The 15,088-nt window shown below is 49.1% G+C and overlaps 5 protein-coding genes across 5 annotated transcripts; 2 read left to right on the top strand and 3 right to left on the bottom strand.

The window, feature by feature from the left end:
* Nucleotides 1-442: 442 nt before the first annotated feature.
* On the bottom strand, nucleotides 443-1,788 carry N7446_010496 (uncharacterized protein; the record flags this gene model as incomplete). Its single annotated transcript, XM_058519239.1, has 3 exons — nucleotides 443-930; nucleotides 1,002-1,161; nucleotides 1,225-1,788. The coding sequence occupies 3 exons, from the start codon at nucleotides 1,786-1,788 to the stop codon at nucleotides 443-445; spliced, it is 1,212 nt and encodes a 403-aa protein (XP_058368077.1).
* Nucleotides 1,789-2,991: 1,203 nt separating this feature from the next.
* On the top strand, nucleotides 2,992-4,636 carry N7446_010495 (uncharacterized protein; the record flags this gene model as incomplete). The annotated part of the gene is made up of 4 exons (XM_058519238.1): nucleotides 2,992-3,217; nucleotides 3,269-3,692; nucleotides 3,745-4,147; nucleotides 4,205-4,636. The coding sequence occupies 4 exons, from the start codon at nucleotides 2,992-2,994 to the stop codon at nucleotides 4,634-4,636; spliced, it is 1,485 nt and encodes a 494-aa protein (XP_058368076.1).
* Nucleotides 4,637-6,523: 1,887 nt separating this feature from the next.
* Nucleotides 6,524-6,754, top strand: N7446_010494 (uncharacterized protein; the record flags this gene model as incomplete). Its single annotated transcript, XM_058519237.1, has 1 exon — nucleotides 6,524-6,754. One exon carries the CDS (start codon nucleotides 6,524-6,526, stop codon nucleotides 6,752-6,754), a length of 231 nt encoding a protein of 76 aa, XP_058368075.1.
* An 8-nt stretch (nucleotides 6,755-6,762) lies between these two features.
* On the bottom strand, nucleotides 6,763-7,045 carry N7446_010493 (ankyrin repeat domain-containing protein; the record flags this gene model as incomplete). The annotated part of the gene is made up of 2 exons (XM_058519236.1): nucleotides 6,763-6,960; nucleotides 7,028-7,045. The coding sequence occupies 2 exons, from the start codon at nucleotides 7,043-7,045 to the stop codon at nucleotides 6,763-6,765; spliced, it is 216 nt and encodes a 71-aa protein (XP_058368074.1).
* Nucleotides 7,046-11,022: 3,977 nt separating this feature from the next.
* Nucleotides 11,023-13,247, bottom strand: N7446_010492 (fungal specific transcription factor domain-containing protein; the record flags this gene model as incomplete). The annotated part of the gene is made up of 7 exons (XM_058519235.1): nucleotides 11,023-11,504; nucleotides 11,576-11,947; nucleotides 12,008-12,092; nucleotides 12,144-12,225; nucleotides 12,276-12,400; nucleotides 12,450-12,958; nucleotides 13,016-13,247. 7 exons carry the CDS (start codon nucleotides 13,245-13,247, stop codon nucleotides 11,023-11,025), a joined length of 1,887 nt encoding a protein of 628 aa, XP_058368073.1.
* Nucleotides 13,248-15,088: the final 1,841 nt, after the last annotated feature.

Below are 15,088 nucleotides of genomic sequence, written 5' to 3'. Positions count from 1 at the left end.
TCTTATCTAATCATGAAAGGGAGCCCCAAAGTGTTCCAAAACTTTTGCGTCACTGTAGGGCGGCCCGCTCAATGAAAATGATCTGCGCTAAGGCCTTGGCGGTGGGGTCAGAAGAGTGACCGAGGATATATTGGTTAAGGCGATTTCGACAACCACCATATCTCAATACTGTTGTACGACCATTGAATGAGTGAGCTGCGATGGCCAAGAGGACGTTGTGGTTGATATGTCAAGGAAAGTTGGGTAATGTTACAGGCTAGATAGATGCCTGGGGTGCCAGAATCCAATCATCAGGCACCCACGCACACGAATCGTCACAACGCAAATGAAAGAAGTCCCCTCCAGCTGGTTTAATACAACTAACGCATTACAATCTTGGTATATCAAGATATTCTGCAATTCTTCCATTTTACCTGGATTATAGCACAAGCGGTCACTGGTCTCACCATCCCCACAACTTAGCCGTAGGTGGCATAGCTGGGGTACTTCGTTCTGAATCCCTGCTCATGCGCCTACTCGCTTCAGCTTGGGATAGATGTACCCGTTCACTCGTAACCTCGAATGTCGTAAGCTTATACGTTTGGGCCAAGCCTGGCGAATCCTCGCTCACATCGTGCGCGATATTGTCAGTTGAGCTGCCACCGGCCTGGGTGACTTTATGACTTCGGCTCCTGAGTCTGCTGATACCCGCACGATTGGTTTTAGGCTCTGCGGTGATGGTTGCAAGGTGATGCGCGTGCTTGCGCGATGTACTGATGCCGAAACGGTCACGACTATGGTCGTAGCCCGGCTCGGAGTTAGTGATCAGGTTCCGGCGAGTGAGCGTGTAGATGGTGACGTCGACGACCCCGGAGGACGTTATTATAGCTGCGGCGGCGCAGAAATAAGCGGGACTTGGCGTGATCCCTTGCATCATCGCCATGCGACCCGCTGCAATCGGGAGGAAAGCACGATGTACGCGATTGGGCAGATCGCCATGCACCTAACGACCCGGTGCAGACTCTCGGTGCGTCTGTTCTCGAGAATTGCAGACTGTGTGATTATTTGGCGTAGTTGGAACGCCACGATTGCATACAGGGATGCAGAGCCGAACTCGGCAACGAAGATCCAGAGATAATGAGTGTAGAGACGAAGTGGTTCGTATTTCGAATTGATCCAGCACTAGAAAGCATTTTAGTTTAGAAGACATGCCTGCATTCCTAGTAAACAGACAGAAAAGCCTACCCAGGGACCCGATGGGACGATAGCCTCTCTTCCGTGCATCGCGATTGGGATGATCACCAGAGCCACCAAGAAGACCCAGATGCTAATTATAAAAGCAACAAATGCTCTATAGCTCAATTTTCGGTTCATCGTAACCGCCAGACACGTGTGGATGGCAATTGCCAGCACAAACAGACCACTGCCAGGGTTTGCAAGCTGCAACCACATCCCTTGAACAAAACACGTCCAAGAGTCCGCGGTTATTTTGTCCTCCACTAACCATTTCACCGAGATCAAATAGCCCAATGAGTGTTGTAAGTCCGCAAGAATGAGTTGGTAGATTAGAATGATATACTGATTGTAGCCGACGTATCGTGAGGAGTGTGAACGCGAGAAGATCAACCGGTACGCGACGAAAATTAAAAGTGCGAATGTCGTAAGTACTGAAAGACTAGCGATGAGGATTATTGCGATCAATCCTTTTCTGAAAACGCTGGGCAACGGGGACATGTCATATTGGCCGATATCCGACCGAAGCCAGAGATTATTGCCTATTGTATCCCATTTCTCCAGCTGATCCGTCATATTGACAACCGATTTCACGTTACCTGGCGTGAGACCAGACCGGGGGAGGGAGGTTCTAAGAAGGGATGACACAGAAACCACCTTATAATCAAACTAAGGGCCGTCCCTGTAATGACAGAATCGTACAAGCTGGTTTGCTGGTTTGTTGGCTGGTCGAACGGCTCTATCATGCCCAGGTTGCGATAGGCAAGCCACAAAACTCTTGGTCGCCGCCCACCCAATGATCATCCACGTCAAGAATCATTCACGAGCTGTCTTGGAGCGTGAATTTCCACTGGACCTGGACTAAGTTCTGCGGCTGTAGGCCACGGAATGTTCTTGCAGCCCCTCCCATCAAGAATGAGTCATAATCGACAGGTCCCTCTCCGTGGTGGCTTTTCCAGACGCCATTTATCTGTTGGAGAAATTGTAGGCGAGCCTTGAACTCTTTCTGATTATTGGCGCGCCACACAGAGTATTCTTCGTATGGCGAGCCACAGGAGCTCGCCTTATAGTGGGGCAGACTATGGAGCAGATTGCGCAGCATAGATCATGGAAATCGTCAGCATATTTCGTTGGAAAAACCAGTAATTGGCTGTAGATAGCCAGGCGCAGCTTCTGCGGTGTCTGTGAGAAAGTTCTGCCGACATAGCAGCTGTGCCCGTGGGATGCGATAGGACACTCCGCATGATGGCCAAATAAGTGTATTGGTTTGACTTTGATTGCCAAGAAACGGAGAGAATGTGAGGCGAAGAGCCAGAAACTCAATTTTGACATAGAATCGTCTCAGTTTGGAGTCTTATCTCCACAAAGCGTCGGGCCCCACTTACCGATGGTCTAGAAAAGATGGTTGCTCTATACCAACCGTCGGGTCCGGCCCGGCACATAAGGTTCGTGTCCTTCCTGACCTTTTTAAAATGAACTATGGGAAACGTCCCCACATGGGGCACAGGCTGCAAGTATTCCTAACTGTTGCATACTTTGCCAGGTTCCCTGATAGGGTTGCGTCGGGCCGACGCTTCTTGTCGGAGCCAGCTGCGCGGGAGGCTGGAGACCCAAGAGCAGAGACCAGAGATAGCCACGGTTCCACTTTCGGCTATCTTACCTGGAGGTGTTCTCTCATCAGATATCTTTGAAAACATCGCCCAAGACTGCAAGAATCAAGCCATTTCTCCGCTACCTTCATTCTTTGTTTGGCTTAACCGTTTTTCTTTCTATCCCACAATGGCTTTCAACACCCAGCATGACGATGCGCCTGCACTGGAGAATAGAACCCCAATTCACAGTGAAGTTGATTCAGAAGGGGTGGATGAGAAATCAGCCGGAATATCAATGGAGACGGTGCTTGATCCACAGGAAGAGAAAAAGCTACTGCTCAAGCTGGACCTTGCCTTTGTGCCTATCATCATGCTCACGTATTTGTCCTGCTTCTTGGACCGGTCAAACATCGGTACGTTCCTTGAGGACCCCTGATGGGAATCCAAGCTGATCAAAAATACAGGAAATGTGAAGGTGGCCCATATGCCCGAAGATATCAACGCCTCCGCTAGCCAGTTTTCAACCGCAATATCCATCTTCTACGTCACATATGTCCTGCTTGAGTCTGTATGGGCGGTACTTATGAAGAAACTGACGCCCCGAAACATCCTGACTGGCCTCTGCATCGTCTGGTCCCTCACCACCGTGTTTACGGGTTTCATTGAATCAGTGGGCTCGCTGTACGCCACCCGGCTGATCCTAGGTGCTTGCGAGGCTGGACTCTTTCCGTGCTTGAACCTGTATCTGACCATGGTCTATCGCCGTGAGGAGCAAGCCAAGCGTGTTTCATACTTGTTGAGCTGTGCTGCCATCTCGGGAGCAGTGGGCGGCTTGCTGGCCTATGGCATTCTGCATATGGATGGCCTTGGAGGCAAAGCCGGATGGAGGTATGTGTTTGTGCAACCAAAAGGGAAACAACTCAAGCTGACCATCTTCAAGATGGGTATACATCATCGAAGGCATTTTCAGTGCCATCAGCGCCATTCTCATCTGGTTTGGGTTGCCGAATAACCCAGCAGAGGCCTACTTCCTCACCGAAAAGGAGAAATGGATGATGCGTGTACGCAACGAGCAACGTCGCAAGTACATGGGTAGTGACAAGTTCAGCTGGGAAGAGATGCGGATCGCGCTCAGTGACCCGAAGCTCTATCTTTCCGGTGTGATTCAATTTTGCCAGGACATCCTCCTGTACGGATTTAGCACATTCCTGCCAACGATTTTGCACGGCATGGGGTATGATTCGCTCATGAGTAATGTGCTGACCGTCCCGGTCTATATTTGGGCTGCGGCCATCTTTATCGCGGTCGCCTTCTTCTCCGACCGGTATTCTAAGTTTGCATCGGTGCGCGCGACTCTGCAAAGTTTCTCCTGGAGCAACAGCAGCTAACCACGTCTCTAGTTTATCTTCGCTGCCAATATCTTTGGCATTGTGGGCTACATTTTGTTGCTGACTGTGGACAACACGGCTGTGAAATACTTCGCAACCTTCTTGTGTGGAATTACCACCTACACAGGCGTCGGTCTAAACGTCGCCTGGCTGAATGTGAACACAGCTCCGCAATACCGACGGGCTCTGCAAATTGGCCTACAGCAGACAATGGGCAACTGCGCCGGCATCGTGGTAGGTCAAGTCTATCGCCAGTCCCCGTACGTGCTAGGGAATGCGTTCTCCCTGGGTGCGCTTGTGGTGGCACAATTCGCAGTGACCGGTCTAGGATTATACGTACGGCGGGAGAACCAGGTCAAGGAACAGATCGCGAGCGGAGAGAAGGAAGATAACCGGCCCATTCGCTCGGGCGACTACGCAGTGGACTTCAAGTACCATTATTGACCCTACATGTGTTAAAGTCAAGTTCCAAAATATTTTCACTGTCTTCCCTAATCTCTTCTCTACATCTAGACGAGATCAAGGTGTATCCATCTCCTGCGGGGGTCTGTGTTGGGAAAGGAAGGATGAATGCGAGTGTAGGTATTAATTTATAGCACTAATGCCATAGTGTATACTTGAGCTTTCCTCATTTACATGATGCGATCCTCTAAATGGTAAATTGCCTTGACGAGGGCTCACTCAGTCTTGTTAAAGGCTTCCCAAAGCAGCTGTGGCATGACTTGCCTCAAACCTCAAAGTACTAGAGCAGATACGGACCCCGTAGCCACCTCTCCGCTCATTCTCTCTTCCCTGCATCATCATTCTCACTGACCATCGGCATTGCGCCAGTTTCACAACTTGTCTCTACATCTGTTCCCTGATGTTCTAGGATGGTCATCACACATACATATCTCGCGAAAAGTGACTTATATAATCACGTATTCTTCAAAGTGCATACACAATCCTACTTGTACCTTGGAGAATTTCTGTCTGGCGTATAAGACTTGCGTCGTCAAATTCTGTTTCTGTCTTCACGATAAAATGTTCAGGGAATATACGACTTCTTCTTACATCGTCATCTTCAGATCCTCTCCCCCCTTGCATGTCTATACCGTGGGTATATAACGAATGGTAAGCAAAACGCGCTGTGTTCTTTTGTAAATGTGCGACATATCAAAACTTTGCATCAAAAATGGTGAACCAAAAGTGGTCAGGAAATGAGCATTCATGTTTTTGCAGTGAGGATAAAAGCCAAGGAGGCCAAAACGTATTGCATGACATGAAAACCCTACGCTCCCCTTTTTATGCAGTTTAACAACTGATTATAGCCGATACCCGTCCATTATCTTGCATAAGAAAAGTGAGGGTTGAGGTCAAGCTGAGATTGCATTAACTCTCGTGAAGCTTCAAACTGGCCAGGAATTGATCTCGACTTACCGTGTCAATTCGGGGGAGGCCACTCAATTTAAAAGTCTAGGAAGATACAAAAAGGGATTTACTTGTCCTCGGTGCTGAGGTGTCGATCATGTTCACAGCAATAGCTCTGGTATATTCCTCCCTTTCTTCTAAGGTACGTCGTCTACGACGTCAGGTCTAAAATAAGAGCGTGACGAGGTACCACTCTTGTCGCCTTCTTGGTTACATTTTTCTTTTTGTCAGTAGATAGTTTTAACGGATACTACTAATATCTGAAGTCCTATTCGGTGAGGTGCAAGCTGCTATGTCTGAAGCTTACCTGCCTCTGCGCTTATGAGTTTTCCATGCTTGTTTGTTTCTTTCGCGGTGTTTTTCAGTTCACACTTATCACATCTCTCCCTGTTCATCGTTACCTGTCATTACTTGGCCGTGTTCTATTTCGTATGAAGGTGATGGACATCATGGGATTTTTCGTTTCTTCCATTGGCCCACTTGCCTTTTATGATGCGTATTTGCCGAATTGAAGTTCAGGTTCCGTTTACAGCACATCTTGTATCTGTTTCATACACTGACAGACTTGCGTCTTATTATAGATCTTGTATTTGAGGTAGCTTCACTAGACCGCGAGATCGGGATGTGGAGCCGCTGAACAGCGGGACCTTAGCCATCGTCCCCGATCGTTCCCCCATCATCTGTAGTTCTTGCGCGTGACTCTATGTTCAGAGCGGCTAGAGAGAGCGAGCCGGTTCGGTGTTTCCCGCCATCGGAAACCTCTATACGTAGGTATATCTTCAGCTTCAAGCAATACACAGCAACTACAAAATCATAGCAACACTGTGGAGAAAGCAACAGGACCCAAGGCATTGAGTAAAACAGCACAACCAAAGTTAATCGCACTGTATATAAGAGGCTTTCATGAAAGTTGAATATAAGATGACGGCTGGCCAGCAAACTATCCTTAGAGAATTTGCACAATTTGTTGTGTCCCGTATAAAGAGCGGCCTGAAGGGCGTTTCCATACTGGCCTCTCCGAGCGTCGACATTGGCTCCATGCTCGAGGAGTTGCTTCAAAATCTAATCGTGCCCTCCAAAAAAAGCAACGTAGAGGGCCTTTCCGTATGCTCCACCCTGGACTTTGGGGTCGGCGGCGCGCTCGAGCAGTAGCTACACAACTAATCGCGTCCTTCAGAGCAAGCCGCCTGAAGGGCGTATCCGTATTCTCCATCCTGGGCGTTGACATTGGCTCCATGCTCGAGCAGTAGCTGCACAATCTGATCATGCCCTCCAAAAGAAGCGGTCTGGAGGGCGTTTCCGTAGTGGCCACCCTCGACGTTGAAAACGGCTCCGTGCTCGAGAAGTAGCTGCACAATCTGACCATGTCCTCTAGAACAAGCGGCGGAAGGCGGTCTTCATAGAGACCACCCTAGAGAGAGCTACCATGAGACTCCAGGCCATTTCGAGGTTTGACAAATGCCAGGGCTTATTTTTCCATCAACCAGGAATCAAACAAATCAGAAGAATATCAAGAATGGGCATGACGAGGATTTTGTTAATATCCGCTTCTATTCCCGCGGGTTCTAGTACTCGCGAACCGCTCTCGATGCTCCCGTTGGAAATGCGGAATCATCAGCTGCGACAAAATAGGTGGTATTATCCTGCATAGTGAGAAGGAAAATAATGGGAAGAAAAGAAGGAATGGAATGAAAGAAAGAAACATCGCCACTTAAACCAGAGCGTGGCATTAGCGAAATTTGACGGGCTTTTGGATGCAGCCTAACAGAGCTCAGGATACGGTAGTATGCGGATGTAAACAAAGAGAAATTCAACCCCTAAATCAAACCAGCACGAGAGAGATATGGCGTGAGGAGGATGAGGTATGATCAACTAGCAAAGGGCAGAAGGAGACGGACCACTGAAGAATGCAACACAGGTAACAAACGGCGTAAGAGTGCTCAACAAGAAGCGAAAATCGAGTTCGTGGCAGCGAAGACATTCACCGCATAGAGCCCACCGATAATGGAGATGCGGCTGCCTTACAGAATCAGGGTATGTAGATAATTCTGAATCATTATGTCCTGGACCGCATCCGTGGTCGCCTTGAGCAAGGTGTTGTCCGTAGCATTGGTGCAGTGGATGTAAATTTCGCTATCTAAAACTCGGTTGATGCCGCGGAACCGGTTGGAGAAGTACCGTACGGCAGCATCAAAATCGGTGTTCGGGCCTGTATAGTCTGGGAAGTATTTGGAGATGGCGGAGGCGGCGAGTTTTCTTTTAAACAGGTCCACCTTATTGAGAAATAGGATGATGGGTTTGCGCTTGAACCACTCGCAGTTTGCGAGAGATTCAAACAGTATCATGGCTTCATGCATTTGGTTCTGTTAGAGGCGTGATTAGCAGTGAGCATGACAGACGAGCAAGAACCGTGTAGAAAGCTATGCACTTACTGCATTCTGGTCTTCAACCAGGCATTGGTCATATCCAGATAGAGCAACAATGAACAACAAGCACTTTACTCCCTCAAAACAATGGATCCATTTTTTCCGTTCTGATCGTTGTCCGCCAACATCCATAACACGGAAATTCATCTGCCCAAGCTTGAATAAGGTTTCCGTAATACCTGTGGTCCGAAGTCGCGCTTGCAGCATATCCTGGTTACCAGGAAGCCACCCAGGTGTGAAAATGCGGTCCAAAGTGTTGTAAAAACTGGTGAAAAAACGTCGTCGGCGTAAAGCACCGTTACTCACTAGTTCAAGTTGTTGTGCAGAGCAAACTCGTGCCCGCGGGAAACGGCCTTCTGGACACCTGAATCAAGCCACAGCTCCCTCATCGCGTCGCGGACATTTAGATCAGTGAAGGCCTCATCCGACCCCACTTCCGGGTTTGCCTTAATCAATAATTCCGAAAATGGCTTGGCGTCGAAGGGCTCGCCAGTTTATCATTCTCAATAGCTTGCACGGAGTGAGCGGATTGTACCATTGTAGCTTCATGTTCAAAGTGTATCCTTTCGGCATTCATGATGTCCAACAAGACCTTGAAGGCGATGATAATGTTCGAGTAGATGACAGCCCGGGTTTGGCGACGTTCTTCCCTGCAAAAGCCTCCGCCGTGGATGATTCGCATTTGCTTGATAATAGTGGACTTTCCGGACTCTCCTGCACCTGGTAAATGTTGTTAGTAGATCGCTGCTGCACAAAGTCTTGCCAAAACAGAGAGATTAGGCACCCACCCAGCAGCAGAACCTTGATCGTCCAGTCCATTGCTTTCTTGTCATTTTTGATAGCCCAGTCGATGCGTGAATTCCGCTGAAGGGCTTCCCTGTCCGCCTCGGCAGGTTTCGAATTCATGCAGCCCATGATTAAGGTCTAGGAACACCACGGCGACACCCGAATGATCTGGGGATAACACTTATTAAAACGACCGAGGCTTGTTTATGGGGTTGTTACAAGAACCATTAGTGGTCGAATCACTGTTTAAGAATTATTTTGATTCTCTAGCTGAGGACTCTAGCAAAGCACTGGATATTACACAGGAGGGCCGACTCCCCACTGATTTTGTCTCACATATACTAATCTCAGACAAGGGTATGATATACACTTTCGTCCAGGGATGTTCCAAACATTCTACCTAACAATCTGTGCATTTTTATGCCCTTAGTGGGCGGAGCTCCTTCCCCGCCATTACCTCCTCGCCTAATATATCATTTCGGCGAGGGGGAAGGCTTCAACCATCACGAATTGGAGATACCGCATATCGGGTGTACTGCGTTTGCTAATGGAATGAGAATAGCTCTCGTTTCTAAATAGTAAGAAACTAATGCCCTGAAACGAAGCAACGGAGGTAAGGTTTACAGCCACAGGCCTGGGGTCACAAAGTTGCGATGTATCCATGCTACCAGATAACGCGCCAAGCCCCTTTTTTCTCTCCGCTTTGTCGTCACTAATTCAGTTGTCACATTTTCTTGCTTCCCAGCAGGCCCTCGCCAAACCGCGGGTGGGGTCGGGTTACCGCCGTGAAGAAACGCCTCGAGTGGATATAAGAGCCAGAAACTCTAATTGACAAGCTGAGGCCCCAATGTACTACTGCGTACCTCAGAGATAGGGTTCTTGGGTGTCTGATTGTCCCTCCAGATCACTGCATGGTAACAGGGAGCCTCGGAATTATAGTGAAGTAACACACCATGTGACCTTAAGAGAGCTCTCAGTGGATTTGTACAACTTCAATCGGCCTTATGATTCCTGTTGAATATTCGATACGACACCCTCGTAAGGACACTCCACTACACAAATTGTACAACAATGGTCTCCTCGGGTCTCGAGACTCGCCCCAACCGATTAAAGATCGGGCTCCACTTACCGATGGTCTGGGGAAAGTTTATGTACAAGTGATCAGTCTTCTGAGACGTAGTGTTAATGCCTATCAAGAACATATGATCGGCACCGTATCGGCTCAAACGATACATCTGGTGTTACCGAAGTTCCGCTATCATGCAATACACCACCCCTCCTCTGTGGTTTAGGTGTACATTTGCCACCTCGAATTGTAACCTCAGAGTCATGGGTATTCTTATGGGTATTTCAATTCCCCCAACGAGTTCAGTAGTTTGATTCGTCGGATTCAACACTCTTTCATCCCATCATTGCCTTCCTCTTTTGATTCCGGTTGCTCTGGTTGGCCGGTAAATCCTTGGTATTTCGTTGCTTATACAGGCCATTTCCGTAAGAAGCCTTCAATAGCGCCCCTATCCATGTCCTAAAAAGCATCTAGACAATGCTAGTACTAGTCTAGACAGACGCCTGGGATTCGACCGTAATGTAATTACGAATACCACCTATCCCTTCAAAATTTAGAAGCCCTCTAAGCACATCGCTTGTTTCCAGGGAAGTATCACTCCAGCAAAGATGTAACACAAGTTAATTACAAGAATTACCGGTGATGACCGGCTGAATTTATGTGAGTTAAACTTTTACAAACTGGGGTTCAAACGGGCCATAGAGTCCCCATGCATTCAACGGCCCGCAAAAAAGCCTAAGAAATCAGTTAGTCAATCAAAGGTTCTATCCGCTGGGACCCTCTGAAAACCCGCAGGCGGTTTCTCGAATGAGGAATCCGGACCCAACCCGCGTTTTGACAAGGCGTAGTCGGAATTGTTGGGCCGATAAGTGGGTAGTCTCATCAACAAACAGTATCAAGGACGGGTGTAAAAGGGCAGAGGGGCATTTTTGCGTCGCCGCGATCGGGATAGAGGACCCAATACCTTTATTGCAGTATAGAACTCTTTTTAGTTTAAAGCCTCAGATGAGTATTGCTGGAAGGAGTATGTAGTACTAGTCCCTGCGCTAACTGCCTTTTCGACGCAGAGACACCAAACTACGTGGCCTTCATGAATGCGATCGCAAGTCTAAGTGCATTCGTAAATTGCTGCCTAGAAAGGGCTATCGCTTCAAAGTATTTTCAATCCATTCCGTATCCATATCAATGTCGATCTCATTCAACGCACCCTCCCAAAGCGCAGGATCATCGTTGACGTCAAACGGGAAGGAAATATCCTCGAGCGAGGAAAAATCGGGTGGCTGCTGCCAAATCCCTTCTAGTACAGGCGGATGAGCATCAGCCTCCTCCGTCCCTAAACCGGCTGGCCGCTCACTCTTGGGTGTAGTGGGTACATTCCGAGGAGGACTCAAGCGATCGGCACCGCTCATTGCAGGTTTAATGCCGATAGCAGTCTGTAGCTCGAGAAGCAAGGAGTGGCGCGAACCCAGGTACGTATTTCCCCGGTCAGCCATGCTCTGAAGAAGATTCAGTGCGGCTCCCATTGCCCAATCATTGGTATCGTTGTGCGGGAATGCGGCATTCACCATGACAAGAAGCAGTGCGGCGGAGAAAATGTACTCTCCATCAAGGTAGCCGTATGTAGCTATTATTAAACATCGGGTTAATCTTCAAGGAAATCCTTGAAGACGAATGAAGAAAAAGAAATGCTCATACCTATGAGATTATGTTTCGCAGCTGCATACATAATCAGAGTTGTGGCCCGGGCTGCTGTGATACAGCTATCAATGACTGCAACTGTGTTAGGTGTTAGGCCTTCTTTCCAACCTTCCGTCGAGGTTCCAAGAATACCTGCATCGAGTCTTCTTTGAATGATATAGAACACGAGTGGGCGGGCAGCCATGTTGACGCAGGAGTAAAAGTGAAGGTTGATTGACACGGTTTCTCGATCGATGGGGGCATCCAGAGTGGTGAAGTCAATGCGGAGGCGATCAGGAATCTGTCGCAACCAGGTGGAAAGGTCATTAGTAATATCTTGCACAGATATAATGAGGTTGGACCCAGATCGGGGCGTTTTCCGGTAGATCTCTTTTGACACACGAGGTCAATGTAATGTATAGTTATCATCATCGACGGGGATGTTCTCACCTTCTCCAATTTTCCCCAGAATACGAGAGAGTTGTGTATAGTGAGTGAGTACAATGGATGGCCATGAATCCGGGGTTGACCCGTCCTAGGAAGCTGAAAGTCAGTAATTGTCTCACATTGGGGATACATAACCCACCGGCGCAGCTGGCCATATTGTGCCAATATCCTCATCATGGATAGTAATGGGATTCCCGGATTTGACAGACAGAAGCCTATTCCTGGGAGATGAGGGTCAAATGCGACAATGAGAGGTTTGGGTACGTCATACCGGTCCAAGCTGTAAACCGACCACCACGCTCGACGGCGGCGGTTTCGTTCCGTTTCGCTAAAGTCTGGATCGGAGACCTCCTGGTGAAGCCCAAGTGAGATAGCCATACGAAGGGCTAGACCAATCTGTATATGGTTAGTGGATTGACCTGTCCAAAGAAATGACCACACATACATAAAGAAAAGCGGCATCCCGACGATTGAGATTCTGCAAGTAGTATGCCACATAGCACAGCACCTCGACGAAGAAGATTGAGCCTTCTTCATGGATACCGGGCAAGAATTCCAGCGCATGCCTGAAGTACGCGAAACCAGGGGGTCCATCCTCATCGGACCACTCGTTGACGGAGTACATCAACCCATAAGCGGTAACCAGGAGCACCTGGCAATATATTAGGCATGTCTCCCGGTGGGAAAAGTCAGGTGGCTGATGGTAGACCAAGTCCAATCGTTCTTCATATTCTGTGGGGTGGATCAATGAGAAGATCGTCCCGACATAGGCATATTGCACCCAGAAGAGCCGTTTGGCGGTCTCCAACGGCGGCAACTGAGGCAATGTAGCTGCCACCGACCGACGCAATGAGGATGAGTCATCATAAAGTGGACATACATCCCACGCCAGGTTTGTTGAGACCGGATTGAGGCGCTTGGCAAGATGTGTAGTGGATGATGCTCCCACGAAGTCTGGGATCGTTAGAGAAAGGCCTTCGTGTCAACTTTGTGCGATTGATTGGTGCATACGATGCTCTCCCGAGCGTTTCAGAAGTAGGCTGTCGGTCCCCTTATACCACCAGTCGTCTCGCTCCAAAGGCGCCTCACTTCCCGAACATCGGGTCATTGTGGACGATGCCCTCGAGGGCACGCTGGATAGGCTCGGGCAATGGGTATCAATACTGGATCGGTCGCGCAGTGCGCGAGCTTGAGACTGCAGTTGACGATAATAACTGGGGCGCATGGGCTTCTGGTCTGACATGAGGAATTCCGTCCGCACTCACCTCTCTGGGATTGAGACGCGTTTCTCTGCCTCTGTGTATATACATGTCTGGCCAGCGTCGGCACATGCCGCGCATGGGAGGGGCGGATTGCTAGCACAACGTGTCTTACGACGGCGGCATCGATTGCACCTGCATGTGACGATCAGTGTCCCTCTCAGCGTGGTTAAGGAGGATCTCTGCACATACGCCACCATGGACCGCGGGGCCGACCGGCCCTGCGACTGGCAGATGATGTCTCTGTCGTGGACCCTTGTCGGATCCCATGCGAAGACCATGGTCACGAATCGAGAATAGAAATTGGCGGAGGAACAGGGAGAAAAAATGGGTACGACAGATGTCACTCTCGGACCAAAGTGGTAAGACTGGTGGCCCTCGTGCCCGTTAGCCAGCACCTGTAATACCTTGAAGGATTGGGTTCGATTTACCGAGAGTCGGGGCAAAGGGCGTGCCCTATTCCAAATATGAGTTCTAATTTGAGACATAAGGTAAGACGAGCCTTTCGCTGATCCAATGGGGATGGACCATGGCAAACAGCCTCACCTCTCCAGCAAATCCCTACCTTCGGGGCCCCTTATGGGCGCAAAACGGCAAATATTCGAAGAGTAATTGCATACTTGGTTCCCTGGTAGAACTTTCAAGGCTTCCCCGGGTCGACGTCCTCCACTCTCAGCAAAGCTATTTCCACGGAAACTGGAGACTCTGACATTCAAGAGCGGGTACCCACGATGCAAAAAGCCACGGTACTAGTCCTGCTATCCCACGTGGAGATGGGGGTCATCTTGCCATACATCCTTTGAAGAAGTGATACAAGGTTGCTGGGGGAGAACCAATGTTTCCATCAACATATATAGTCTCACTATTACCACACTTTTCCTGGCAAGCCCTTGCTTTTCTCTTTCATTATGGCAAACATCCACCACGATGATATTGAAGAAGAGGCTCTTCATTCCTACAGCCCTCGATCTAACTTCCGTGGGTCGAGAATTTAGCTAACTAGGAGATCGTGGTTGATACACGAAAAGAGAAAACCTGCTTCTCAAGCTGGACCTCGCTTTTGTGCCGATCATTTTGCTCATTCATGTATCTTCCTCCCTGGATCGAGCGAATATCGGTTGGACCTCCTTTAGAAGTCACAGAGTGGTTGACGTCATCACGTATCCTAACTGATTTTTCGTTTTCTAATTCCTCGCAATCAAAAGTGGTCAAGTTGCCTGGCGACCTCAGCGCTCTGGACAACCAGTTTTCCATTAGCGTGTCAACTTTCTAAGCGACATACGTACTGTTTGAGTCACCATGGGTAGTGGTCATGAAGAATGACTTGACCGGTCTGTGGATTTTTGGGTCGTTGACCTCTGTATTTGCAGGATTCGTCTAGTAGGTGGTCTCACTAGATCTTGGTTGAGCCTAGGTACTTGCAAGCCAGGGCCCTTACCTTGCCTGGATCTGTACCTGACCGTGGTTTACTTCGCGGACAGCAAAAGAAGCGAATATCCCTTTTTCTGAGTCCTGCTGCCCTCTCGGGCGCCATGGTACCCCTAATTGCGTCTTATGAAGATGGCCCAGGAGTACAGCCGCGCTCGTGGTCGCCCGGTATTACAGAATAGCCCCAGCCGCCTTGAGTTCCCCTATAAGTCTTCACTCTGGGCACTCAGCTGCTGATTGTATGTCGCCCTAGTGGCAGATGACTTGGTTGTGCAAAGCCTCAGTATCACAATGCGATAGCTCCGAGGCGGCATCACGGGGTTATGGGGCTGATCCATTGGCACATCATTGGCAAGGGGAGGGACAGTCGAGGCCTGCGGCTACAAGGGGTCCGCTA

The sequence above is a fragment of the Penicillium canescens genome, assembly GCF_028828765.1.
Source record: "Penicillium canescens strain IBT 15451 chromosome Unknown utg000007l_segment0_segment0, whole genome shotgun sequence".
NCBI lineage: Eukaryota > Fungi > Ascomycota > Eurotiomycetes > Eurotiales > Aspergillaceae > Penicillium > Penicillium canescens.
The sequence above is the reverse complement of the archived record's forward strand: the minus strand, read 5'-3'. Positions and strand labels throughout refer to the sequence as shown.